This window comes from Phialemonium atrogriseum, assembly GCF_030411735.1.
Source record: "Phialemonium atrogriseum strain 8032-3 unplaced genomic scaffold QBC33scaffold_25, whole genome shotgun sequence".
NCBI lineage: Eukaryota > Fungi > Ascomycota > Sordariomycetes > Cephalothecales > Cephalothecaceae > Phialemonium > Phialemonium atrogriseum.
Window position 1 is genome coordinate 193,859 of NW_026848162.1, and position 26,625 is coordinate 220,483.

The 26,625-nt window shown below is 57.2% G+C and overlaps 10 protein-coding genes and 1 non-coding gene across 11 annotated transcripts; 8 read left to right on the forward strand and 3 right to left on the reverse strand.

The window, feature by feature from the left end:
- Positions 1 to 1,232: 1,232 nt before the first annotated feature.
- QBC33DRAFT_497834 (major facilitator superfamily domain-containing protein) lies at positions 1,233 to 3,676 on the forward strand. Its single transcript, XM_060425603.1, has 7 exons — positions 1,233 to 1,556; positions 1,642 to 1,691; positions 1,812 to 2,057; positions 2,123 to 2,193; positions 2,253 to 2,421; positions 2,492 to 2,878; positions 2,965 to 3,676. The coding sequence occupies exons 1-7, from the start codon at positions 1,510 to 1,512 to the stop codon at positions 3,612 to 3,614; spliced, it is 1,620 nt and encodes a 539-aa protein (XP_060280466.1). The 5' UTR covers positions 1,233 to 1,509; the 3' UTR covers positions 3,615 to 3,676.
- Positions 3,677 to 4,732: 1,056 nt separating this feature from the next.
- QBC33DRAFT_457819 (putative short-chain dehydrogenase) lies at positions 4,733 to 5,827 on the reverse strand (the record flags this gene model as incomplete). Its single annotated transcript, XM_060424869.1, has 3 exons — positions 4,733 to 4,920; positions 5,014 to 5,251; positions 5,324 to 5,827. 3 exons carry the CDS (start codon positions 5,825 to 5,827, stop codon positions 4,733 to 4,735), a joined length of 930 nt encoding a protein of 309 aa, XP_060280467.1.
- A 529-nt stretch (positions 5,828 to 6,356) lies between these two features.
- Positions 6,357 to 8,019, forward strand: QBC33DRAFT_595552 (uncharacterized protein). The gene has a single exon (XM_060431835.1). It carries the CDS (start codon positions 6,415 to 6,417, stop codon positions 7,660 to 7,662), a length of 1,248 nt encoding a protein of 415 aa, XP_060280468.1. The 5' UTR covers positions 6,357 to 6,414; the 3' UTR covers positions 7,663 to 8,019.
- Positions 7,976 to 9,286, forward strand: QBC33DRAFT_547610 (uncharacterized protein). The gene is made up of 4 exons (XM_060428758.1): positions 7,976 to 8,421; positions 8,514 to 8,610; positions 8,683 to 8,849; positions 8,926 to 9,286. The coding sequence occupies exons 1-4, from the start codon at positions 8,225 to 8,227 to the stop codon at positions 9,047 to 9,049; spliced, it is 585 nt and encodes a 194-aa protein (XP_060280469.1). The 5' UTR covers positions 7,976 to 8,224; the 3' UTR covers positions 9,050 to 9,286.
- A 68-nt stretch (positions 9,287 to 9,354) lies between these two features.
- QBC33DRAFT_202286 (uncharacterized protein) lies at positions 9,355 to 10,428 on the forward strand. The gene has a single exon (XM_060422598.1). The coding sequence runs from the start codon at positions 9,414 to 9,416 to the stop codon at positions 10,263 to 10,265; it is 852 nt and encodes a 283-aa protein (XP_060280470.1). The 5' UTR covers positions 9,355 to 9,413; the 3' UTR covers positions 10,266 to 10,428.
- Positions 10,429 to 11,294: 866 nt separating this feature from the next.
- QBC33DRAFT_497839 (uncharacterized protein) lies at positions 11,295 to 14,653 on the forward strand. Its single transcript, XM_060425604.1, has 5 exons — positions 11,295 to 11,815; positions 11,893 to 13,124; positions 13,191 to 13,275; positions 13,338 to 14,024; positions 14,121 to 14,653. Exons 1-5 carry the CDS (start codon positions 11,572 to 11,574, stop codon positions 14,333 to 14,335), a joined length of 2,463 nt encoding a protein of 820 aa, XP_060280471.1. The 5' UTR covers positions 11,295 to 11,571; the 3' UTR covers positions 14,336 to 14,653.
- A 475-nt stretch (positions 14,654 to 15,128) lies between these two features.
- On the forward strand, positions 15,129 to 17,025 carry QBC33DRAFT_478154 (major facilitator superfamily domain-containing protein). The gene has a single exon (XM_060425283.1). It carries the CDS (start codon positions 15,285 to 15,287, stop codon positions 16,926 to 16,928), a length of 1,644 nt encoding a protein of 547 aa, XP_060280472.1. The 5' UTR covers positions 15,129 to 15,284; the 3' UTR covers positions 16,929 to 17,025.
- Positions 17,026 to 17,118: 93 nt separating this feature from the next.
- QBC33DRAFT_t67 lies at positions 17,119 to 17,190 on the forward strand. Its single transcript has one exon. It is a non-coding gene; the product is annotated as a tRNA-Met (tRNA).
- Positions 17,186 to 22,810, reverse strand: QBC33DRAFT_547619 (YVTN repeat-like/Quino protein amine dehydrogenase). Its single transcript, XM_060428759.1, has 6 exons — positions 22,635 to 22,810; positions 21,958 to 22,551; positions 21,829 to 21,879; positions 21,475 to 21,762; positions 21,252 to 21,417; positions 17,186 to 21,187 (listed from the first exon to the last, which is right to left on the reverse strand). Exons 1-6 carry the CDS (start codon positions 22,689 to 22,691, stop codon positions 17,307 to 17,309), a joined length of 5,037 nt encoding a protein of 1,678 aa, XP_060280473.1. The 5' UTR covers positions 22,692 to 22,810; the 3' UTR covers positions 17,186 to 17,306.
- Positions 22,811 to 23,037: 227 nt separating this feature from the next.
- On the forward strand, positions 23,038 to 24,752 carry QBC33DRAFT_547624 (Fructosamine kinase-domain-containing protein). The gene is made up of 4 exons (XM_060428760.1): positions 23,038 to 23,288; positions 23,365 to 23,483; positions 23,548 to 24,311; positions 24,371 to 24,752. Exons 1-4 carry the CDS (start codon positions 23,162 to 23,164, stop codon positions 24,513 to 24,515), a joined length of 1,155 nt encoding a protein of 384 aa, XP_060280474.1. The 5' UTR covers positions 23,038 to 23,161; the 3' UTR covers positions 24,516 to 24,752.
- Positions 24,726 to 26,151, reverse strand: QBC33DRAFT_202335 (methyltransferase domain-containing protein). Its single transcript, XM_060422599.1, has 2 exons — positions 24,855 to 26,151; positions 24,726 to 24,794 (listed from the first exon to the last, which is right to left on the reverse strand). The coding sequence occupies exons 1-2, from the start codon at positions 25,904 to 25,906 to the stop codon at positions 24,758 to 24,760; spliced, it is 1,089 nt and encodes a 362-aa protein (XP_060280475.1). The 5' UTR covers positions 25,907 to 26,151; the 3' UTR covers positions 24,726 to 24,757.
- Between the last annotated feature and the right edge of the window lie 474 nt (positions 26,152 to 26,625).

Sequence of the window (26,625 nt, forward strand, 5' to 3'; positions counted from 1 at the left end):
TTGGATGCAGCCGTGGAGCGATGAAGTCATTGACTAATGCATGCCTAGGGCGAGGCCCAGAAAGTAGAGAATAATAGAGAGTATCTATCGCACGGTCGTGATCAGTCTACAACTCCATATTCCCCTGAGTCACGCATTTGTAATTGTCTGCCTTGACGTTTTGTTGGCTGGACCAGCCCCGGGGACCCACGTGGAGTCTGTTTCAAGGTGCAACAAACAAGAGAGAAGGCGTCGGCTGATGAGGGCTGCGGAGCCACATATGTAGCTGCCACCAATGCCGAAGCCCGAAATCCTAGCGCGTTTGCATCTTTGGGGAAGAGGCGTGTGCGTGGGTGGAGGCGAGAGGTTTGGCGTTGGCGGCTCATTGCGACGGCAGTTCATTGTTAGCTTACCATAGCATGTACAATGCAAGGTTTTAACAAGGGCATGTTCTGCCCCATTGCATTTGGCATTGAGGATTGAGGTTCGAGCAAGGGATTCTGCCTCTGAACAACAACAAGCTAGAATGCCATCGTCAAGCCTAACCTCCTCCTCGGCCGCTCTTTAGCTCTCCCCCTTGCTCTCGAGATAAGAGGCACGCAATGCAAGGTCTAGACCCAGGGGACAAGACACGGTGGCCCAGCTATCCGTTCGTCAAGCCTGGCCAGCGAGAAGAGAATGCGCGCCGAGGGGGACGCTTAAATTGATGCCCCTGCTGACAGATCCATTAGCCTGGTGTCATCTCCACGGGGTCATCCGAATTCCGGGGGAAGCTACCCCGGAAAACAGACCATCGACCATCTCTAGTCATCTTATTGGAAGCTGGAGCGAGTGCCAAGCCAGTCCATGGCCCTTCGGGTCACGTCCGTGTGAAAGGAGGCTCTAACTGTGTACTGCAGTAGACTACCGTGGCAGCGCACCCCTCGCAAGGGCATGTCTGTCTTGTCCGCGATCATGCGATATCAACCTTCACTGGAATAGTGGAAAGGTGGGCGGAGATAAACAACTGCCGGATCAAAGACAGCTCTGTAGGGCAAGACCAACCGCCACCCCCGCACTCGCATCGGCGGCAATGGCTGATTATTGCTACTGTCTGTGCCTAAATTTATTGACTCCCTCGAGCAGGTGGAGTCGAAACTTGGCCCTTGATTGGGGGATCTCGAGGATCTCAGTGTAACCCCGCATGTTGACATCGAATCAATCCGAGGGATTCAGGCAAAGTAATGTGTTGATAGAGGGGCTCCACCAGATAACTCCATGGCCCATGGGGAAACCAGGGGAGGGAGAAATTGCTACGTGTACGGTGATATTATATCTTGGAGAAGGCGTTAGGCCTGTTCCATCGAAGCATGGGTCTATGTAAAAGCTTGGCACCCAGTTCCCCAAACTTGGCATTCTCACGTCCTCCCAACATTTTGCTCTTATTGAGACGGCGGTCCATCTGCCTCGACAACGGAAACGGGATTTGTCGCCAGTCCAAGAGTGTCAGAAGGAACCGGGTCTCTCCCTCAAAACACAACCAAACCGAAGATGGGCGAAGACGCAACACCACCTGGGATGCCGCACTTGGTGCACAGGTAGGCATTGCACCCGCCCAATTGGCCTGCTCGGAGAAAGCAAAGTCGCAAGAAAGGAGGGACAAAATCACTTACACTTCGACAGTCATGCCCGCGAAGGAGATGTTCCCGGAACTGTTTACCTGAAAGCTGCCGGTAAGTTGTGTGGCCCCCTTTTCCCCTCAACGCCCGCAGACAAGGACGACAACAGCCGCAGCAGCAGCGGCAGGGAAGACGGAATATGTTTCAAGAAGCTAACCGATCTGCGTTCTCCAGAGGGCGATGACACTGCATACGGCCAGGCGCTGTTCCCCGTGCCGGCCGAAGATCCCAATGACCCCCTACAATGGCCAAAGGCTCGGAAGCTCGCTGTTCTCATCACCTGTTCTCTGTACTCGTTCCTCGGAAACTCTGCCCTGCTCGGGCCCTCGGTCTACATTGGCATATACGCTGAGGAATTTGGCGTCACGCCGAACGAAGCCAGCGGCCTGATCAACTACCCCAACCTTGCCTTCGGATTCGGTGAGTTTCCGATAACGCCTGATCTGCCGTTCCGACTTCGGACTGGGTGCTAACGGATCTTCTAGGATCCCTCTTCTTGGTCCCGTTGTATCACAAGATTGGCCGCCGGCCCGTGATGCTCGGCTCCCTCGTCTTCGTACGTGCGACCCTGGAAGTGGAGGAAGTGTTCAATGCTGACATGGGATCTTTCTTCAGTACTGTGCTGGTCTTATCGGAGCCTCCCAGGCTACTTCCTTTGCCGGACTTATGGTTGCCCGTGTCATCCATGGCTTTGGCTCCGGTGTATGCGAGGCGCTGCCCGTCCAGCTCGTCAACGACATCTTCTTCCTGCACGAGCGCGGAACACGCCTGGGTTACTACACAGGTAAGGCACCGATTGTCGAATAGGGGTTGCGCCCAATCACTTACCGACCAGTGGCTAACCCCTCTCCCAGTGTGCCTCTGCTTCGGCGCCACTGGCCCTCTCTTCGCCGGATACATGTTGGCCGGAGGCTACTCGTGGCGTCTCTTCTTCTACGTCGAATTCGCTTTCGCCATGGCTCTTCTCGTATTCGCCTTCTTCGTCGTCGAGGAGTCCACCTACCACCGCAAGACGCCGCAGGATTCCTCCTCGGACGGGTCCATTAATGACAACGACGAGGACAAGCCTTCGGCCGTGACCTCCGAGGTCCGGACTTCCGTCATCCCGAAGCGCAAGACCTTCGTCCAGACACTCAAGTTCTGGGGCATATGGGAGAAGGACTCGCCCTTCTTCATGATGCAGGTCCGGGCTTTCTCGTACTTCCTCGTCCCCCATGTCTTCTGGGTCATCACCACATACGGTAAGTTATTGATTCCCCGGTTCGAGTCGGCTGACCCGTGCCGTGTTACTCCCACACACACAAGTTACTTACTTCCCCCTTCTTAGGTATCTATATCGGCCTCGGCGCCCTGACATTCAACTTCACCTTCCCTCAACTCATCGTCGCCGAGCCCTACAACTGGTCCCAGACCAGCTCCGGCCTGGTGACCATCTCGACCATCATCGGCTACGGGCTCGCAATCCCCTTCACCACGTCGTCCGACCGCCTCGCCGCCCGCCTGACGCGCAAGAACGACGGCCTGCGCGAGGCAGAGATGCGCCTAGGTGTGATGCTCCCGGCCATGCTGATCGCCCCCGCCGGGCTGATCCTGTACGGGTTCGCGGCGGAGAAGAAGCTGCACTGGGTCGCGTACTTCTTTGGGGTGGGGATGACGCAGTTCGCCAGCTACTTCTACTTCACCTTCACGCTGGCCTACGCCATCGACAGCTACAACGCAAACATCAGCGAGATGCTCATCGCCATGAACCTCGGCAAGCAGGCCATCAGCTTCGGCATGGGCATCAACCTGCTCGAGTGGATCAACAGCCACGGCTACACCGTCATGATCGCCGGCGTCTTCTGCGGGCTGGTGCTGGCTAACAACCTGTCGCTCATCATCTTCATGCTCTGGGGGAAGAAGATCCGCGCCTTCATGGCCAAGACGTGGCTCGCGAAGATCCATCGCAGCAGCATCAGGGAGGTTGCGACGCACTGAAATGGTTCTGTTTCGTTTCTTTTTCCTGGCTGTGGATGTCGAAACCACGACGTTTCTTGTCGGTATCAAGTAGCATCCTTCTTGGCGGTGGCGTGTCGGGGTGCTTAGATACCATGTAATTGCCAAATTCTGATTCAATGAGAGCTCGATGCTTGTTTAGAGTGAGTTTACTTTCCGTCCCGGTTGACCAATCGGTTGGGTTCCCTGAAGCCTCCTCGGTCTAGTGTGGACATCCCTTGCATCCGAACTCCGATGATATGCATGGCATCTGCGGGATTCCCCGCGCGGCTTGTCCCGGGCCAGCCGGGACTGAGACCGAGTAGCCAGCGGGCGGGGAGCGTTTGCCAAGGGCACTTGATACAATTGCTGTATGTCAACCCCCTCTGCATCCCATCTGTATCCCGGTCTGCATCCCCATTATCCAGCGTCTTCCCTCAATACGTCCTCGTAGGCACGGGTGGGCTCGTACCCACGACCAAAACTAATGGGCCATCTCACGCCACCGCTCCTCGTCGAGCGGCATTGTGCCGTGAAGTCTAAAACACGGCCTGCCGGTCGACTGGATAGGGGCGTAGGAAACGAAGCCGAGAAGATGGTTCCGGCCGATCAACCAAGTTCATCCAGTCGAAAAAGCTATGCCCTTCAAACATGTTTCTCCAGCACACAACGCCGCTTTCTGCTATCCTACCCGAGGTAATGTGCGCGAGTCAACACCCAGTGCTTTGGTGATTTCCCGGCCCCCGTCGTCTGGCCGGAGTAGTCTCCGTTCTCAAGAGCGTTCTACTGACATCTAGCTGCAAGCCGTTAGAGGGGTAAGGGAGCTACACCATTCTGCACCGCAACTCCAGGAAATCCAGGACGCATCAGGAGGCCGAGTTGCCAATCCAATAACAAGTCTTCTTTTTCACTGCTCCTAGTTGATCCGGAGCCAGTCAGTCCGACTCATCTATCGCGCCGGACGGCCCAAGTTACATCAATGGAACAGCGGCCGCTTCCACAGTGACAAGGACAAGAAATAGCAAGTGGCTTAGAGGTCCGCCACGATGAAGCTCAAAGTACGAAGGATACTGGTCTGAATGAATAAAACTGACAGACGAAGCGCGACTAATGGACGCCGTCTAAGCCTTGAAAGACCCTTTCAGACCAACGACCCCGATCCTGAGGTAGTTCTCATCCTCATCAATCCGCTTCCTGATCTCCCCCGTGGCCAGCTCATTGACATCCCACGAGGCCCAAACGAACCTACCGTGGAGGAACCGGGCCTCCTTCGAGGCGGCCCAAACCGCAAACGCGCCCGGCAGAGTTGCTGCATTGCCAAATCAGTATTTGTTTCATTTTTTCACTTTGTGTATCTGGGCTCTGCAGCATCGAGACACACAAAACTAGGGGCAAAACTCACCATCATCGAACGGCAGCGCATCCGCAGGGGCGCCGGCCAGCTTCCACGCATTACTATAGATGACTCCGGGGTGGTAGCTCACGACCTGGAGCTTGTCGGGCGACGCGCCGTTGGCGATCAGCTGGGCCGTGAGCGTGCCGGCGTTCTTGGTGAGGCTGTACGCCGGTCTCTCGGCCGCGACGGGGAGCTGCGAGTCGTAGAAGAGGTTGATGGCCTGGGTCGACACGTTGACGAGGAACTGTGCAAAATCCCGGGTTAGATTCTCGTCTCGCCATCCAACGCTGCCTGCCATCCGAAGTCGCTTTCTTACCTTGGTCGAGTCCCCCTTCTGCTTGTAGAACCTCTCGGCAAAGTCGAGCGGCCCGCGAACATTAGCCTCGAATTGGGACCACACCTCATCGACGCCGAGCTCGAGGAGCGGCCCCGCCTCGGTGAACTTTGCCGAGTTGAGCACGAGCACATCGACGACGACGCCCCTAGCCGCGAGCCCCTCCCACAGCGCCTTGACGCCCGCGCGGTCGACCACGTCGACGTTCTCGGCGATGATGGCGGTCTGCTGCTGCCCGGCCTGGGCCTCGAGCTCGGCGCGCGCCTTGTCGAGCACGTCGCGGCGCCGGCCCACGATGATGACGGTGGCGGCGGCGGCGCGGACAAAGGCCTGCGCGATGGCGAAGCCGATGCCCGCCGAGCCGCCCGTCACGAGGACCGTCTTGCCGGCCTGGCTGAGCTCGGGGCGAGAGGGCGAGATGGTGGCGTATTCGGTCCGGTGGATGACCTTGGTCACGTCGGTTGCGACTGAGAGGTGGGACGACATTTTGGATGAGAGTTGTTGGGGTCTTTGTCCGTGTTGGTCTGAAGAAGGGGGGTGGGCTGTGGATTATCTGATGAGGAGAAGGAGACTTGTTCGAGACTTGAAGCTTTCCAAACAACAAGATCTGGGAATCTGGCGACACTCTTATACGTCTCCTGCACGCGTTTTCGCACAGGGAGAACTCGATGTTTGTTTGCGGATGCTCATATTGCTTGATAATCGTTCCTTCATAATCATCTTTGAGAAGCCATTGCGCAATGCTGATTTGTCAAGTCTCGGAACAAAGAAACTGTCAGTTCGGGTGATACAGAAACATGGGTTTCCGCAACAAGGGGCGCTTGCCGGCCCCGAAGCGGCGGTTTAGACGGTGCCAATCTGCCCTTGTCCCGCCATATGCAACCCCACCGCTCCGCTCCGTGTCCGCTGTTGCGGCCAACTAACCAAAAAGGGTTAGCGTCCGCAATCCTGTCAGCACAGCACGCCATCGGCCCGCAATGCCTCAGAGGGCTGGAAATGACAAATCAACCCTGCCCGACCAACTGATTGCCAGATTCACTTCTTGCTTCCCTCAGAAACATGGCTGACCGACCATGGCATGCGCAATAAAAGCAAATGCATGCGATGGATGTGCCAAGGCTAAACGGAAGTGCGGAAAGCAGGTGCCGGCTTGCGAAAGATGCAGGCACAAGGGGCTCGACTGTGTGTACCCAGCACCAAAACCCACCTGTTTCATGCTCTTCAGCCAAGAGGACGACTTTGTCAGCGCCCAAACCATGACATATGACAGTCCAGCATGCGTGCCCGGAGGTATTAATCCGGCGAGCGACCCGATCCCCCCCGCAGCAGCACCAGCACCGGCACCCCTCGACGTGATTGCGATCCCACCTTTCCTCATCTCCCCCTCCCTAGGCGACCTCCGCAAGGCCTGGTTTCTGACGCCAGAAACGTGGTCCATCGACCACCTGCCCAGCAGAGAACATGGCCCCTTCGACAGCGTAGCTCTGAAGCGCTTCATTGCCGCGCTACAGAGCTGGCTCTCGCAATGGGTCACCCAGGGCGGCAACCCCTTCATCCACCCGCGCCTGTACCGGGTTCGGTTCCCGCGCTGCATGCAGGACGCCTACACGTCGCTTCTGTGCTACCTGTCCAAGACGCAGGCGAACGAGGACACGGCCATGCGCATCATCTCCGACCGGGCCGCCCAGCTGGTGGCGGACCAGGAGGCGCCCGAGCGGCACCTCGACACCTTTGAGCACGTCGCCCGCGTCCAGGCCCTGCTAATCTACCAGACCATCCGCCTCTTCGACGGCGACATCCGCCACCGCCACGAGGCCGAGCAGGTGTTGGCGACCCTCGCGCTGTGGAACCGGCAGATGCTGGACAGCGCCGCGCACACGGCGCGCACGGGCGCCCTGCTGGTGTGCGGCATTTCCTCCGGCGGCGGCGGCGCGGACAGCAGACAATCCCTGGCGCCGGTGGTGGACCGCGAGGAGGAGGAGGCGCTGTGGCACGCGTGGATCCTGGCCGAGAGCGTGCGGCGCACGTGGCTGCTGGCGAGCGGCGTCGAGGCCGTGTACACGACGCTGCAGCGCGGGCAGGCGCCGTGCCCGGGCGGGCTCATGTTCACGACGCGGCGCGGCGTGTGGGCGGCCGGGTCGGCGTTCGCGTGGGCCGGCCTGTGCGCCGAGGTCGACGTGTGGTTCATGCCGCGCGCGCAGACGCAGAGGCTGTTTGTCGAGGCGCGGCCCGACGAGGTCGACGAGTTTGGACAGGCTATGCTTGAGATCACGTTTGGTATCGAGAGTATGGAGCGGTGGGGGGTGGCGGTGCGGGGTTGACCGTGGAGTTTGCGAGGGCGTAATACGGATTATTTGGACCTGTTTACCAGGGAGGTCTTATGCGGCGAGCGAGTTCCACAGCGAGCATAATGTGTCCAGTTATATTGAAAGTTATGGTCTACGTAGTAACGGGCGGTGTCATCTTTCGTCCCAGTATCCCAGAATCACGCGTTCAAGGTGTGTGAACAATGTCGACAAAAATCTCGAGTACTGGCAAACAGCGGCTATGTTTAGAGCGTTGCAGATAATTTTTGATGTTTGGGAAGGGTGGCACACACAAACGAATCATGCTGTGGGGCGCGACAATTTGATTTCCAAGCACAGCGAGTCATTGGGTCGTGGTTTCTGCCTAGCATGAAGATATAGTGCTTACGGCGACAGCAACACATGGATTATCAAGCAGTGATCGGTTTGTGATCGGCAGTGGGTTTGAAGGATTCAATCCCTTGCAGACTATAATTACGTATATAAATGTTCACACATGACTGTTCGCTGGTTCCGATGGTGGTTGATCTTTACAACCACACTGCTTGGTTGATATTTCACCACATTGCATGCCAATATGTCTTCATACAGCCTTCCCACCCCCCGGCGGATCGTCATATCCAACGCTACGAAAGACCTTGCTGGACACGGCAGTGGAAATGAACCGGCGGTCGAGGTAGTCACAGAGGCTGTCGAGGCTGACGAGATCTTTGGAGGGGTTATGAAAAGAGCCAACATTGGGACGATCACAATCCCTGCGACCAACGACGGACCGTGAGTTCTTGCACTTTGCATTCCCCGAGTTGAATCACGGGACCGCCATAGATGCTAGTTAAGCCCCCTTGCTGATTGGTTTGTTCACCCAGCCATACCACAGTTGCCGCTCCTGGTGCAGGCGTTGTCCTGCCTGGCGGCGCGAACCTTTACTTCCTAGATCTGGCCCCGGGATACACTACTCCTATGGTACGCTATGGGATTTTCCACCTATCTTATGCGGCTGTGTTGCCTGCCCGTAACTGACATGCCCATTTTTAGCATCGCACAGTTTCTAACGACTACCTGATTGTCCAAACCGGCTCTCCCGTTCTAATTACGCCGGCCTCTTCGTTTGACGCTAAGGATGGCAGAGGCAGTTATACAGAGACTGTTGAGACTGTCTGTCACCCTGGCGAGGTTGTCATCCAGAGGGGTGCAATGCATGCGTAAGTCTGATGACTCATTATCTAGACAGCCACAATAACTTAGCAGTATTAACGCTAATGTCACTCAATCGTCCAGTTTGTCGAACCGAGGCGATACTTGGATTCGTCTATTTGCGATTGTGTTCGATGCGAAGACCCAAAAGATTGAGGGAAACGATGGAAAACCGGCCGTATCTCTAGGAGAGTTGTGGCTGCAGTGAGCTAGATGTGTATAGCAGACTCAGCTAAATGTCAAGCTTCGCTAGGGGTGTCGGTAGCATGGGACAAATGGGTCGTATTCTTGGGCGAGGACTTTGTCAGCAATCGATTTGATAGTTTTACCGTTGTGGATACAGTAGACCTTGATGGGCGAGAAGGGAAAGAGACAAAATTTTGGGAGCTTGGATTTGAGGTTTCTGCGTAATGGCGATCTGTTGCACCTACCATAGGTACCTAGGTGTTAATCCGGTGCCGGCCCATCCTTTAGCATGACTCATCCTGCATCACCCACTCCTTCGGTTGAAACGCTTGACAGTCGATAATTACATCAACGTTGAGTTGGAAAATCGGATTTGACAGATTGAAATGTCGACGAAAATGGAGGGTGTCGAGAGACAGTCCGGCCCTGCATGCGGCAACGACAAGGCAGGGCAAGGAGTCGACTATATGCAGACGCAATCGCCCTTCTTTCGACTCCCGTCCGAACTACGCCAGCAGATATACCGCCTCCACCTGCAATTCGCCAGGGACAAGTTCATCATTGCCAAGGTCTGGGCCCCCGACTTCGACCCTTTCTTCTTCTCCGACGATCACCACCTCTCCTCAGACGGGGCCGCGACCGCGACAACCCTCCTGCATCTAATGACCACCTGCAAGCGTCTCTACGACGACCTCGCGCCCCTGGTCTTCGGCGAGGCCGCTGTCGCCATGTTCAGCATGCGGTACCACCGCTTTGACAAAGGCCGGCGCTCCTTCATTCTAGCCAAGTCGGGGCACGCGCCGCTGCGCCTCTCGCGACTGCACAAGCTCGTCGTCATGACCAACTCGCGCCACAACGCCGAGTGGGGCAACCTGGGCTGGGGAGCCAACCTGGCGCGGATGCTCGACGGTGCCTCAGAGCTGCGTCAGCTGGTCCTCGAGATGCACGCCATGCCCGTCCGCGTCGCTGACGTGGACCGCTGGCTCGACGCCCAGGCCGACACGCTGCTGCCGCTGCTGCGCCGTCTGCCGAGGCTGGAGCGTGTCGTCTTCCGGAGCAATTTCCCCGCGTGTTACCGCAGCGCCTATGTCCCGGAGGTGCTGGTGGAGTTTCTGGGCGGGGAGTTGGGGCCTGGCGTTCATGTTGTCGCATCGGAGCTTGGCGAGCGATGGTCAGTGGGGTATTCTGCCGGCGAGTTTGCCTTGCGCGTCCGAGGGGAGCCCGACGGTCATCCCTGACATGTGAGGATCAGTCCGGGGTCTCAAGGGAAGGTCGGAGTCCGCCTTCGTTCTAAAGGGATGTGTATGTGAGGAGTGTTACGAGGTAAGGAAGACAAATATGGAACTGAGATTGCCGTTCAGGGGGGAATCTACTGCATGCGTTGCAGGGGAGACGTGTGGGGGGATGATTCTACCTCCTTCTACCTAGAGAGGTGGGATAGCTATCCTGCAGGAAATTGGGAAGGGTATTTTGTCTATGCATCTTGGGAATCTGGCATAGAGAACGGAGAAGGCCTCAACTCCTGAGTTGACGCGTGACTCCGGCACTCATCTCTTGCTATGCGATGCGTAAGCCAGCTCGAGACGTCATTCGGGATGTTATGCTGGCACACTCGATCAAACCAATATTTGACACTATGCACATTACGAAAAAGACGCTGTCTGAGAGGATTTTAGGAGCGGAAGAGCCGAAATTGGCTGAGAGGATTATGGGAGAGAAGATAGCAGATATTCAAGAGCCGCTGGAGGAGGAAAAAGAAATCACATTGATAGACTCGACGCGGGACGTTGATGCTTTGTTCTTGGAAATCAAGGAAGGGATCAGTCGGCAGCTTGCAGATATGTGAGGGAGGGGGCGAGCGTTGTTGATGGGTTGCTTGCTGATGTCTATGCACCGAAGCAGGACATGCATTCATTCTAACAATAAGCTTTTCATCCGCCAGATACTAAGCTGGGCAAGTGATAAACATAGTGTACAACGCAAAGACAAGGGTGCTGAGAATTTTAGCCACATAAGAGGCTATTGTATGCTTGTCTTCGAAAAAGGAGGTGTTGCTACAGAGCATATCACCCATAACCCTGTCCCCGTTTTTGATCTGCAGGGGGAACCCGGTGCAGAAAGCCCAGCCTAACGAATAAAAAGGAAACGTCGCTACGGATTCGTACAAGCCATCCAATAGCGCCGTCAGCCCTCCCGCAGTCCGTTCCCACAAGTTTCTACCCCCCACCCCCACGGGTCTCACAGGTCTGGCTTGGCGCCTTCGTTAGATCGGCCACGTGCTCGACTGGCTGGTTGATATATCTTGAGGAAACAGAGGAAACAGAGAGCACCCCTGTTCCGTGTTCCTCAAATGACGTTTCTCGCCTCACCCAGCCGCTGTCTATATTCCCACTTTTCACGTCCCCTTAATCCGCATCATGGGCGATCTGCGGGGACTTGATCGGCGGTGGGATTGCAAACATAGCTTGCACATCAATTGCACACCACCCGCACATCACTTGCTCACCCATGCATGCGGGCTAATGCTGTCAGTTCAGGCTTAATATGGCCATCGACGTTGAAGTTTTGATCTTGGAGCCGTTTCGGGAGGTGGTCGAGAGGGGAAAGGAGGCCGCCGCTAACGCCGAAGCCGCCCAGGATGACGACCCAGAGCTGTCCAAGGAGATGGCGAAAGCGGCGCAGGCCGTCATGAAGGGAGGCGAGCGCGCACTCAAGAGATTGCAGCCGCTGTGGGATAGCCAGGTGGAGAAATATGGCGATGACTTCAAGGAGACCATGAGAGAGAACGGTGAGCCCTCCTCGGCCCTCTTCGGCGCACAATCCGACATGATCATATGGCACGAGGGCGCAGCTGACGGAAACGAGACGAGATCGCCGACAAGCGACGCATCCTCGGCGACCTCCTATACGACTTTGACGATTTCATCGACATCGATTCATTCGACGGGGACAAGTTTGCCGAATTGCAGGCCGCGACCAAGGCATTCGCCCTCCACGCCCTGGACACCATCAGGCGGTTGAAGATCGACGTCTCAGCGCCGGCGACTCCGATCCACGCATTCCCCCCTCTGCCGCCCCTCCCTCCCCTCCGAACACAGTCGCACGGCTCGTCGAGACCCGGCACGCGAGGTGCCGATTCCCCAGCCGAGAGCGTCGTGACCGTGATTCCTCCACCCGCTCTCCCCCACCTTCCCGCCGGCACCCAGGCGGCTCGACATGAGAGTTTCACATCCAACGGTTCGCGGAGAAGTTCGGGCGGACGGCAAATCAGGCCACAGGTCCTACAGAGGACCGCCACCACCAGCTCGCGCGGCTCGTCCGTCTACACGACCGACGGCGGGCCGCCCAGGAGGGCAGACTCGTGGACCGCACCGGCTACGAAACCAGGTCCGCCCCAACCGCAACGCTTGCACGAGCGGCGTCCATCTAGCCCCGACATCCTCGGCGACGAACTCGAGCGCGTGCGCATCGTGACCTCCCCCTCGACCTCCTCCTCGCCCCGGACGTCCGCCTGGATCAGTGACCAGACAGGCGGGGCCCCGCGCGCCGCCTGGCCGCTACAGGCGTCGATACCAGAGAACGCGGCCGTGGCGACGCGCGTCATCGTCGGCAGCCCCGTGCAGATCGGGCGACGAGGCGAGCAGCATCCCCACCACCACTACCACGGCTACACGCCCGCCAGCTCCGTCTTCGACCCGACCAGCCCCGCGACGACGAACCGCACGTCTCTCTTCTCCGACACCAACACGTCGTCGAGCCCGTCGACAGGCCCGTCGCCCAACATCCCCAGCCGCGACGCCGAGGTGAGGGCCGCGGCCTCGTCGTCGTTCTCGTTCCTCCACCTGGACGCCAGCCACATGGCGCCGATTGCGCTGCCGCCTGTCGGCGAGCACGAGGACGGCCTGATGCTGGCGGCCGAGGAGCGGACGCTCTCCGACGCCGGCGGCGGCGCGAGGTCGTCGTCGGCGCTAGATAGGGAGGCGGCGTGCGCGATTGGGCCGAAGAGCTCGTTTCACCAGCTCAAGGGGTTCTGCGATGGGGCGGTTGGGTTCAGGCTGAATGGGCATGCGCAGGGTGTGAAGAAGGCTTCGGCTTATGTGAGTTTTGTGTCAGCTGGGGGGGGGGGGGGGTGTGGATGCATGGAGCTGATGAATATTTACCAGGGCGAGCCTGTCACTGTCGGACGCTGCTCGGATTGCGAGTATTACCACATCTTCAGCGAGATCGCGATGGATCTGGATAAGGATTGTGAGTACCAACCAAGGGACCCCGTCCCGGTGAAACTGGCTCCCAAGCTAACTCCCACCCAGCCCGAGCCAACTTCATGAAATCCGGCGTCATGTACCGCACCCGCTTCCTCTTCAAGTCCCACCTGACCATCACCGATCTCGCCTCGATGCGCTACGCCTGCCTCTTCTGCACGCACGCCGGCCAGACGGTGCGCGAGGGCGACGCGACCGTCTTCTTCAGCCAGGACCAGCTCCTGCGGCACCTGTCGCGGCACCCGCAGCCCCTGGCCCCGGTGCCCGGCGTGACGGTCCTCTACGGAAGGGTCGGCGAGGACGACGCGGACCTGGCAGAGGACTACGATCTGCACTTCCCGGACCCGCCCGCCCCCAGCCCCGTCCCGTCCATGGCCCTGGCCTGCTTCCCCTCCGCCACGGCGCTCAAGAGCCACGTCCGGAGGTTCGGCGAGAAGCCGCTCGTCGACCCGGACGGGAACGGTGACGTGCTCAAGTTCCTTGTTGGGGCTAGGATCGTCGGCGTTGAGTTCCCCGAGAGGTGGGGCGGGAAGTGGTGCGTGGGCTGGCATGATGGCGTGCGGGGGGCGTTTCCGGCGAAGCTGGTCGAGATCGAGGGGCCGAGGCAGAGCGAGATATCGCTGCAGTCCAACAGCGGGGTGTCGGTGGTCACGCGGTGGAAGTGGGATCCCAAGGACAACGGGCGGACTGGATGGATGGTTTTCGACAAGGGGGATACGATCCGGAATATCGGCTGTAAGTTACACACTCGCGCGTCTTCCTTTTCACGCTGCCACTGTGCACGTAACCTTGTATTTTACCGACTCGGCTTGCTGACATGGCCGGTTGAAGGGTTGTACCAAGACCACTGGTGCTGGTCTGGGACGAACAGCAAGGGCAAGTATGGCGTGTTCCCGCGGTCGCACGTGAACCCGGATTCGATCAAGGAAGGGGGAGATCCCGGCGGCAAGAAGACCCAGACCAGCCTGCCGATGAAGTTATTTGGCCGAGGGCGCGCCGGCAATGGAACCGACTCCTCCTCAATCAACGGAGAAGTCCTAGGATGAGGCACATCCCGCCACAGGCTCATCCAATTTAGCTAGCCTTGATGGACCGCCACGGATGTGGTGTTTGTGGGGGTGGGTGGAGAAGTTTGCTCAGGGGCGAACCTCCGCCAATATCTGGGCAACATGGGCAAAGCGTCATTATGCCGTTGCTACCCAAATTCAAGGCTTTAGAGCCATGGGTGTGACCTTTGACATGTACTTCAAGTGTTCGAATCCGAAGAACGGCTGCTGGGAGAGATTGTATTGTACTGCATAGGATCAAGGTCACCCGCAAGAATCGATCGCAAAGCCCAGATCTCTCCTATAATAATTCCAAGCGACTCCATTTCATATTTTGTGAGTTCAGGGCTGAGGAGTTTCCTTAGCGTCGGCCTGGTGAACTGGACAGAAAGGGGGGAGAAGGGACACAAGAAGAAAAGGAAAAATCCAAGGAGCTCAGTTGCAACTGCCACTCAGTCGAGCTTCAAGACCATAATATAGGGAAGCCACATTAGCCAAAAAATTAGTTGCACCGTTTTTTCTATCTCTTCACATGCTTTTCTTCGTTCTGTTTTACGGGCTCTCAATGAGAGTCCTGCCCACCTCAACGTATCCCGTGCATCCCACCAAGGTAGTTTGCCAAAACACACTCATGTAAAGCGGAATAGTGAACCTCACGACGAGACTATGCTTGAGCTTAGGTGAACATGCCTCTCGGGTGGTGATCTTTCGCCAGGCATGAGGGAGCCACGTGACCAAACAACTGAGCCTTGATTGACCCCTCATTAAGCCTTCATTCAACATGATTTAACCACCAAAAGCTGTTCGCAAGCATACCTACAATACGGGGCCTTTAACTTGGTCCTTTCGTTGCGTATCGCCGCTCCTCGGGCCCTGCCTTTCGGGATCACCACACCCAGGGGTAAACCTTCAACTAGGACCTTTCAGGTTATCGTAGGTACGAACCGAGATGGCGCCAGGAGGGGTACTGAGCCCCGAGCCATTGGCATCGGCGCCAGCCCCGGCAAACACCGAGGCCGGGAGTACAAACCGGGACCCTGCCACGGAAAAGGCCGGCGTCTATTCAGTGTTCTCACCGGCTACCCGCACCTACTTGACGTACCACCTCGGCCTCATCATGCTCATATCAACCCTCACATCTACCATTTACTCGCCCCTAATCCCCATGCTCGGCACCAGCTTCTCGGTTTCCATCCAAGCTATCAACACCACCGTCACCGTCTACGCCATCTGCCAAGCCATCTCCCCGGCGCTCTTCTCCTCGCTCGCAGACGCCTTCGGCCGCCGCCCCGTCCTCCTGGCCATCATCGCCCTGTACGCGTGCGCTAGCCTCGGCCTCGCCCTCAACCGCGGCAGCTTCGCCGCCCTTCTCGCCCTCCGCGCCCTGCAGAGCGTCGGCGGCTCCGCCACCGTGCCCATCGCCTACGGCGTCGTCGCCGACGTCGCCGACGTCCCCCTGCGCGGCGCCATGCTGGGCCCCATGCTCGCCACCTGCAACGCCATCTGCGCCGCCGGGCCCGTCGTCGGCGGCGCGCTTGCGCTCGGTACGGGTGGCTATGCGTGGGTCTTCATCGCGCTGCTGATCGTCGCGCTGGCGCTGCTGGTCTCGGTTGGGTTGGCGCTCCCGGAGACGGGGCGTAATGTCGTTGACGATGGGTCGCGGCCGGCAAGGGGGGTGTGGAGGACTTGGTGGTCGTTTATTTCGCCGAGGGAACGAGCTAGGCGCGAGGATGTCGGGCACGTCGCGCAGGAAGCTCCCGAAATAAATGGTGTCTCATCTTGGCATCCCATGGACGCGCTTGTCCCGCTCCGCATCATCCTGTATCCTGATGCTGCGGCGGTTCTCTGGATGGTGGCCTCGTCGTATTCCGTCTACTACACATTCCAGGCCGCCGTACCGGTCATATTCGCCGAGATATACGGCTACAACGAATTGGAGATCGGTCTCGCGCTGTTGCCCGTGTTTGCCGGCCTCACGATTGGTGGCATCGTTGCCGGCAAGCTGATTGATAGGAACTACGCCCGAGTCGCGCGGAGGTGTGACGCCAACCTCGACCGGGAGAAACGAGAAGACGGTGGCGAGTTTCCCCTGGAAATGGCACGGTACAGAAGATGCATGCCTTTTATTCTTCTAGAAGTGGCCCTGATCGCCGGCTACGGGTGGGCGGTCCAGTATCACGTCCACCCATCGGTGCCTTTAGTCCTGCACTTTTTCATCTGCGGGACATCCACTATATTGACCCACACATCCAACGCCCTCCTCGTCGACATCTTCCCCGGCATGTCTAGCACGGCCTATGCTTCCGGGCAGGTGGTGAGGTGCGGCTTGAGCGCTGCATCGGTGGCCGTGCTGCAGCCAATAATAGACGCGGTAGGGAGGGGGTGGTACTTTACCATCTTTGCGCTCTTTGTGGGAGTCACCGGCGTGGTTTCGGTCATAATTAGTAGGTTGAAAGGCATGCAATGGAGGCGGAAGAGGCAAATGGTTGCTTGCACCCGGAAACCAGTGGGACAGCAGCTCCTCAGCGAGAGCGGCCAAGAACCCCCAGCTGGTACACCAAGTGAAAGTAATCATATGGCTCCAAAGACATAGGATATGCCTCAGTTGGTGTTACGAAGTACTCAGATTAAACGCAGCACGGGCTATGGGGTATGACCCACCCCTAAGCTTCAAGAAAACTTTTTTGTTGGTGGATGTGGATGAGGAGGGGCGAATACGATTGGCGCTGCGGGACGACCTACTTAGGCACTAATTGGGTTCTAGAAGACATCAACAAGCAATAAGCACAGTGGCGCAGTGGAAGCGCGCCGGGCTCATAACCCGGAGGTCATCTGATCGAAACGGATCTGTGCTATTATTTTTTGTCATTTTTTTTTTCCCGTCCTCGCGCCTCTCAACCTGCATTCCTTTCCCACTTTTCCTGTTCTTTTTTTCCTCACAACTACGGATACCGCTATATAAGGCGTCGCTCTATCTCCGAATTTTGGCACACTGAACGGCGCCCACCTCACCATTCCTGGTGCAGAGTAAAGTCCCATCGGGCATGACGGTACAGAGAGGTGCCTCATTAGCAGTGACCCAATCGCCGGGGAGGAAGTAATGGGCCTCTATTCCCCTGGAACCCGACTCCGATCCCCTCCCGCCCGACGGCCGCCCCGGTGCTTGCGGCAGAGCGGATATGCGCCACGTACAAATCCACCGGTCGACATCCAGGAATACGAGCCTCCTGCGAGACAGGATGGCCAGTGGCTCCCGTATGCGACACGCAATCTCCGCGGACAAGGTTGTATATGGCAAGTTGTTGCAGCTCTCCGCGGCCCCTGTCTCGTCGGTCGCGCCGTGATTCTTCTCGGGGTCCAGCTCGATGTCGTCGGCCTCGAAGAGCAGATACTGTCTCCCGGGTCGTCCCGTATCGGCGAGCCGCGAGACTTCCAGCAGGATGTCGGGAGAGCCGGGACACGAGATGAGTCGACCCAGCGTCTCTTCGGCGGGCCCGGAGCTCCCCGGTCTGTACGAGGGAGAACTTGCGGATAAGGTTGCGACTCTGTTGAGTCGAGGGGGGAAGTAAGTGTGCTTGGCCACCTGCCGGAGGCCATCCCAAGTCAAGACATGGCCCTTGGTATTTCCAAAGGCTAGAAGGTAATCGGGCTTCGTCGGATGGCACATGAATCTCATCCTCGGCGCTCCATCAGGGATTTTCGATACCTGGACGGCGCGAGATTCGATATCGACAACGAATAGTGCGGTGGGAGATACAGCCAATAACCTATGGCCGTTGGGCTGGAAGAGAAGCTGGGTGAAGCCGTCCTGTGAGGGGAGGGTTAGATGGAAGTCGTGGTTGACCCGCCACGTGGGTCCGGCTTGGTCTGTCTTCGCGATACTCATGACGGCGATCCTGCGGCTCAGATCTGCAAGTGCCACGAGCTTCCCGTCCTCGCTCCATGCCATGTGCTCGACGGACATGAAACTCGCCGATCTCCCCAGCTCGGCCACTGTACCGCGCCCGACTTCGCCCAGCACTGCAACGCCGTCTTCTGTGCCGTAGCAATAGAGCGGCCCGTTGGGTTGCCCCGAAATTGCAACGACGTTGTCGACTCCGGGGAAGTGTTGCGCGGTCTGGGGGGACTGTTTCGCGAGACTGTCGTTTTCGCCCCAGGCATCGCTGCTATGGTCGGTGAGCTCGGAACTCTCGGCCAGACGGACCAGAGCATTGGGTTCCCAGACATTCCCGTATGCACCCCGTGTATCGTACAGGCGCCTGGAATCAGTGCTGAATGCGATATCGAGAACGGGATCCGGGGACGACAACTGATAAAGCAGCGAGAAGTCGGCAGTCGTGTAGACTTTGACGGTTCCGCGGGTATCTCCTGTCGCGACGAGTGACCCGTCCAGGGACACTGCCAGAAAGTGCGCTCCTGCCTGAACCTTTGCACTAGCTTCGTCGTCGTACGGGTCCCATTTGAACAGCAGCCCTTCGCGATGCAGACCGAGGACCTCCCCGCTGAATGGGTGCCAGGTAAGTTGCGTGATCTCCCCAAACGTGTTCTCCTGATTCGTGACAGCCGTCCCATCCGGAGTCATGTTGCATCGCCCGACGAGTTCCTCGGACCCCAGCTGCCATACCGTGACGGGATGCCCGCGATATCCAAACGCAATCATCTCCCCATCGGGGCTGAGAGCCGAGCACGTTGGCGCGTTAAGCACGCCATATTCCGGGGCTTCCTCCTCGATCCGCGCCCTGGTCTCCCACTCAGTCGAGTCGCCGTCAACCTTGACAGACCTGGCGCACCGGTCCTCACTCCCGATCAGCACCGTCTTGTTCTTCTCGAGGAAGACGATGCTGTGCGGCCTAGGCCGGCCCGCAGGATTCGCCACCGTCTTGACGCACTCCCCCGAGGACAGGCTCCACAGCTTGGTAGTCTTGTACCCGTAGCTCACCAGCGTGGCGCCCGCGGCGTCGACCCGGATCCTGGACACACGTTCCGGGTGCGCGATGCGCCGCTCCTCCTCCCAGGTGACCGAGTTGTACACGAAGATGTGGCCCACCTTCTGCCGGTTGGCCAGGACGGCGATGCGGCTCCCCGATGCGTGCACGGCGGATGCGACGGCGCCGGGCTCGAGGGACAGGCGCGCGAGGCAGTCGTCCCAGGTGCCCCTGGTGAGCCCCGAGATGCGCAGCGCCTTGCTCTCCTTGAGGCCGAATTGCTGGTAGATGGCCGAGTCCTCCGGGCAGAAGGGCGGGATCAGTTTGTAGATCGCGTCTGGCTTCTGGAGCAGGGAGGTCCCGAATTTTCCGACGAGCTTAACGAGGTCCGTGGCCCAGCGTGTGAGGGTTTCTATCGCCTGGCGGTGGAGCAAGGATTCCTCGTCGTTGAATCGCCGCAGCCGCTCGACAATGTCAGTCAGGCGACGAGATGCTGTCACCAGCGACCTGAGCTGTTTCCCTCTGGCAGCTGCCTGGATCCATGTGAGGACCGGCGGGCCCTGGAAGAACTTCATCAGGATTTCCAGGTTCTCGCGACTGGTGGCCGAGCCGTGAGAAAGATGAAAGACCCAGGCGCTCGTCGCGTAGTCCAGCAACGCCGGCTGCCGGTCCTGGTTGATGTGGGCTCGGAGTGTCTTGTCCATTAAGCGCGTGATGCATCTAGTGAACAGCTTGTTGTGTATAAGCTTCGGTTCCATGACCAACGGGACACCTTGCTGGTTTCCCCGAGACAGGTACTCTCGAGCCGTCTCGTGGATCAGGGCGACTTTTCCCTCATGATCTACAACCACAAACCCTCCGCAAAGGTCCCCGATTGTCCGGTGGATTTCTAGGACGCCGTCGTCGTCCAACGCGTCGCTGAGCTCTTCGACGCTGAGTGGGCGCTGGACGTAGGTCGCCCAGCCCAGAATCCTTTCGCCGAGGGTGGGATTGTCGCTATGCGGCTCGGTCTGGACGGAGTTGGCCATGCGGTTGTACAGTGCTTCCATCCCTGGAGGAAGGTCGTTCAACGCGTTGCTTACATCCACTTTTGTATGACACTTATTAATCCTCTGAACTGCGAGATGCACCCAGAGGAAATTGCCCTGTGCCCGCTTGAGGACCTCGGCAATGATGCCCTCTCTGTAGGAATTGTCGCCGGCCAGGTGCATCTCCCGGCTGATATACCGGTGAAAGTCATCGTGGTTTCCTTCGGTGGTGACTGTTTCGATTTTCAACTGGTCACTTAGTTGCTGGAAGGACATGGCGATGTCGTGCGTCTTTCGACTCACGATTAGAATTCGGATGGGGATGTTGATGGAGCGGAGCTCAGAAAGAAGGTTGAGCAGAGAACGGGGACTGTCGGATTCGTCAATGCCGTCGAGAACCCAGAAAATTGGGTAGCTGACAGGTAGGTGGAATAAACTCTGCTTATACAGCCACTGCCAGAGATTCCGGTAATCTTGGCTCTTAAGGTCAGCGCCGGCCGTTTCAAGTTGGCGGAGTTGGTGTGCGTATGCAGGTGTTGTGTTGGCAAGCTGGCAGGCCAACGAACGGAGGATTGTGTTGAGCGCTCGTTTTTTCTTATCCTCGAAGCGGACAAAGAAGTACTGGCACGGGAGTCCAAGTTGGACGAGGTGGTCGATAACAAAGGAAGAAAGGACCGACTTCCCACTCGCTGCATTCCCTTGGATCCATAAGACTCTGGGATCTGATTGAGTGTCTTCTAGCCACTCGACGAAAGCGGGGTGGTCGAGGATCCAAGAACAGGTTCCTGGCGTCCAACGGTCACGGAAGACGCTATAGTCTCTTTCTGGGGACTCGGGAACAGAGAGAAGCTGTTCAAAGGTTGATTTTGAGGTTTTACCTGTGGTTGTTTGGGATTGGTCTACACGCCAACAGCTATTGTTAGTTGGTTACGTCTCGGTTAGTGAGTCACACAGGTGACTTGCCTGAAGGCATGCCCTTTCTGATAAGGTTCTTCAGTACATTTCGAACAGTGACATAGCGAGGGTCAACTCGGCTTGCGTATTTGCACACACCATGATGGTCTGCGTCGAGTGGCATTGAGACTTCGCCCGGATATCCGAGCACTGCCGAATCCTTTTCCAGAACCATCTTAAAGAATAGTTAGAAGATGGTTAGAACGTCCCCCATATTCGCTAGAGTTCTTACAATCTGGGTCTTGGAGAAAACTGTCGTCGGCCGGGTCTCGTAGAAACTGACAATCTCCAGCTTGGGAGCTATATGTCGAAACTGTTCATTGAGCTTCTGTAACGTCTGCGAGCCCGCGGCCAGCTCCGCGATGTATTGCATGGGGTTGGACACGAAAGAGACTTGTAGAATGCGGTTCAAAGTCTCGGCCAGGTTGGTTCCCCGGTGGGGAGTCGAGAGAAAAACGATTGCGGAGACCGATTTGATGATGGCCTCGTACTTTGGGTCGTTCTGGCCTTGCATATACGCCTTGTTTTGGGCAAGAAGTATTAGTTGTTCGCCACTTATCTCATTTTGGGGGTTTGGAGAACATACTTCTTTAACGATCAAACCGCCCATTGAATGTACCACGAAGACGATGGGCCTCTAAGATGGGGGATGTCAGTTATTGCAGCATCCCATGCCAGGGGCGTTGGCTGGAGGAACAGAACATGGCCAACCCACCTCCCCCATCCCAAGATCCTCCAGCTGTCCCATAGAATCATCTTGGGCATACTTTAGATCGAAAAGGAGATTCTTGGCGAAATCTAGCAGCGACATCTTGTTTCTCCGACTCCCGGATCGAAAGTTGGAATTGTATCCGAAGGTGGAGATTCGCGCTTCGCTGATGCCTGGCTCGAATGGCAGGAACTTCAGCGGCCAGAAGAAATCAAGGTTATGGTCCTTGCTCCATGTCCTCCGGCTACTACCACCAAGGCCATGCACAAATACAATGTCGACCGTCCGGTCTTTACTTGGTCGGTGGATCACCTTCAGGCCGAGGGGGTCTTTATCCGCGGTGTCGCCATCGCGATCGCCATAGCCAACGGTCTGAGAGATGAAAGTTGAGGAACTGGTGCGCTTTCGATCGAGAAGGCTCGAGCGCAGAGAGTTCGAGCTGGGCGATGAATCGCGTCGTGGGGCAGCAATATCGGTCGAGTTCGATGCACCAGGCACCGCCAGCGTGTCAGCGCTCGGATCGCTGGGGAAAATTCGGTCATGGTCGGGCTCGTCTCGGCTCTCTCCTCTTTTCTTGCGGAAGGAGAACTTCTTATTAAACTGCGCGTGGTGTAATCGACGTCTGTTAGCCTGGGTCGCGCGGGGTTCAATTGAGGAAGTGGGACGGGGGTTTGGGTCCAGACCATTGTTACTTCAGTTTGCGGGCCACTACCACCATGCCGGGCACCCTTCACTTTCATCCCAGGCCCTACAAGCTAGACCTGAGATAGCCGGTGTCTTTTCGAGCGGAACGTGACTTCGAGGCGGTGGGTTTCATGCAGTGCAAGGCCTTCCACATGTCGAACTGGTGACATCCCCTTCCATTCAGCCGCATCGCTCCGGAGTCGGTAAGATATTATTAGCTAGGCCACATTCAAGGAGCCATGCATGGGGGGGAGGGGTTAGGCGGGGCTTGAAGATGTGGGCGTCTTGGGATTGGTGGGCGGCTGCAGGATCCTGCACTCTGGAGGCGCAGCAACCGCCGAATGGTACAACTCAGCTTGCCCGGCGGCTATGGGGAGCGTTTTATTTGTTGGCGAGAGCACCCAAAGAGGGGCGGCTCAACTCCCAAGTTCCGATCTTTGGACGAGGACTCATCACTCTCTTGTTCGATTCCGTGGTCACGAAAAGATATTGCTCAAGGATCAAAGCCTCTTCAAGGGACAACGGAATGGCGACGGAGACATTGATCGTGGTGTCTCCACCGGAGGAGCCGGCGGTCCTCGAACCGATAAGTACGAAAGATGTTCTGTCTGGGCTTGATGGGGTTTTTCCAATGGATGAGGCCGTGGTCGAAGGTAGGGACTCTAGGGACTACTACTCTTGAGGAAATTACATTGCGACCAGAGACATTGACCTCAAGTCTTCGTGTAGCTTTGCCACAGGGTTCGACTTTCCTCTCGGCGGAGCCATTTGGCACGAGTGCCTGGACGGTTACCGGAAAAGTCATGGCAAGGGAGCCGGATGGGACTGAAAAGGCTTATTTCCTCAAAGTCTGATCCAGTCCCCTGTCCGATGATTAGGCTGAAAACGGCATGCTTACTGGATCAATCACAGATCGCATATGGCGAGCACGGTGGGGTGATGCTCAAGGGCGAATTCGAGTCGGCCAAGGAGATATACAGACTCATGCCGGGGTTTATTCCCCAGCCGTTCGCATACGGTCGATACAAGGTGTCAAACCCAGTCCCGTACTTCTACTTGTCCGAGTTTATCGACATGGACATCACCACAGCTCCAGACCCGGGAGAGTTTGCTACCAAGCTTGCCGAACTGCACAAGAAGAGCGAGTCTCCGACCGGAAAGTTCGGATTCCACGTCGTGACCTGCGATGGCAAAATGCCACATACGGTGGATTGGCAGGATAGCTGGGCCGTCTTCTTTGGGAGACTCCTCCAGGGCATTTGCAAGATTGACAGAGAGACGAATGGACCGTGGCCGGAGATGGAGCGGGCCACAGAGCAGCTTATCACCAAGGTTATACCGCGTCTGCTCGGAAACCTTCGGCACGATGGCGAACCTATTAAACCGTGTATCATCCACGGAGATCTCTGGGAACCAAACTTGGGAATCAATCTGGAGACTGGCGAGCTCATGATGTACGACGTTGGGTCGTACTACGCTCATAATGAGATGGACCTGGGACAATGGAGAGCCGACTTCTGTTCGCACCTCCGATCGCCGATATATCCACGACAGTATCTGCGGCATTATCCTGCCGCAGAGCCGGCGGAAGAGTTCGATGATCGGAACCGACTCTACAGTCTCAAGGGGACGATTAATTATTCCGCTGGGCACCCCGGATGCATTGTGCGGCAGACGTGAGTTCTTGCATTCGGACGACGATGAATATGACACCAAAGCTGACCCTTCATGACAGTGCTTATAACAACATGTGCTATCTCTGTGAGAAGTATGCTCCAATCGATGGGATTGATAAATATGACCCTCAGAAGGATCCATCAGTCACCGGCGCCCGACTTGTGCCTACGTTCACCAAACCGGATGATGAGGTTTCTCCATGACGGGGCTGTGAAGAAAGTCAGGAATCTGTCTGTTGTTGGCAGAAATTTGGAGAGATCAGGGAGCACTGTGTATTCATTAGCCATATACAGCCGTATTTTGCTTCCTGTGCCTGATATACAGCTAATTATTGTATGTTGGATAGGACTAACACATTCTGGGCTTCCGAAATCCTCATAAATGACCATAACTGGGAAAGTGTTCTAGCTGCTACGATATAAACCCAAATGTAAAACGCCATCTCTCAAGCCTCTAGGGGCTTCCGTCCATTTACGACCGTCCTAGAGCCCAAATGTTAGGCAACCAAATAAAGGACATGGCGGAATCTGAGGGCAACTTACACGATGGTATACGGCTGGATCGACTTCCTCCTGATTTCCTTCCGCATATTCCCGGCCAGCACAAGCACCTCCGGCGTCCAGTCCAGCACCTGCGTCAGCAAGTACATAGCTAAGCCCTCCATATCCTGCTCCAGCGCAAGCTGTGCGAATCCGCCAGCCTGCTTCAGTCTCTCCTCCTTAGCCCACATGTTGACCGGCAGTTTAAATCTAGTCTGAGTGATATCCGCAAACCCCGCCTCCTCCATGTGCCTCTTGATATTATCGTCGCAACAGATCGTAAACGGTCGCCCCATCTTCTCCCCCCCGGCATAGAACGCCTGCGCCCACCGGTTAAACACGTGGTCCGCCGGCAGCTCCACGACATCCGAGTAGCCCTGACAGCCCGTCTCGACCTGCTCAAACCAGCCCCCGGGCTTGAGGTGCTTGAGCACCTTCCTATGCAGAGCCGTCCAGTCAGGCACGCAGCCGTACAGGCCGCGCATATGGATGAAATCGAAGTGGTTCTCTGGCCACGTCCAGTCCAGCAAACAATCATCAATCACAAACTGCAGGTTCGACGGCACCCAGGTGGGCTGGATGGGGCTGAGGTCGGTGCCGACGACGTCGGCGGCCGGGAACTCGTCGGCAAAGTCCATGGCCCTGATGCCGGTGCCGGTGCCCACGTCCAGCACGCGGCCCGGGTTGGCCTTGTCGATGGGCGCGAGGAAGAGCTTGTCGTGCAGGAGCATCGTCAGAGAGTTGTGGATCAGGTCTAGACCCTCGTTCATGCGCGCGTCGTTGGGACCCCAGTATTCCGTGTTCTTGACGTTGGCGTAGGTGCGCCCGTGCAGCTTCCGGTACGAGAGGATGCTTGGTGCGACTGACTCCGTGGACAGGAGGCTTTGGTGTCCGAGGGCGGAATCATCGTCGTCGTCTTTGGCCTCGATCGTCCCCGTCGGCTTTGCTGGAGACTGTGGGGAGGACGTCGCGCGCCCGGGTAAGGTCACCGCTGCTGGTGTCGCCGAACCGGGAGCTCGCGGCGACGCGGGAGAGTCTTCCTTGTTGCTAGCCATTTTGTCTTGACCTTCTGGAACTTGGTGGCCTAGCCGAAGAAATAAGGGTAGTCATCGCGAGGACATAGAGGTGGGTGGATGTCTGTCCCTGTTCAAGTAGGGAACTTCACGCATCATATCATTTCTCACATTTGAAGTCGAGAAGAGAAGGAAAGACCCCTCACACAACACCCAATCGGGTCCCCGTGCTCTCAATATCAGTTGGTGATTGTTATGCATACGGGACTGCATGCATCCCATTTCTAACCGCTACTACGACAGAGGCGTATTAGAACCCTGTTTCCTAGGGAAGGATTGAAACTGCAGAACCCGGATTTGGTCCCGATTGGGTTGAAACCAGACGTGCGGACGGCAACGCCGTTATGTATTATCGATGTGCAATGCACCTGCATCTACACTTGCCCCTCCGCCAATCGAGAGGTTGACATATTTCCCAATTCTTCATCACCTTGAAAGACTTTGCTAGGATGATGCCAGCGACTCACTCCTGATGGTCTCGACCTGTGGCTGCAATATGACACCCCGGCCGCTTCCAAAGGCCAGGATAGATCTTGAGGACAGTGACGGGAGCTCGGAGCGACCCTTGAGGGGCCGTTCAATCAACCGGTTGAGGACCGCCGTCGAGCGCGGGATCCGGAGACTCGAAGCACTGGTCCCACCGAACGATTCGCCATATAACGTTGAAATCCAGCGGTTCTCTATACCACGGCAGCCGTTAA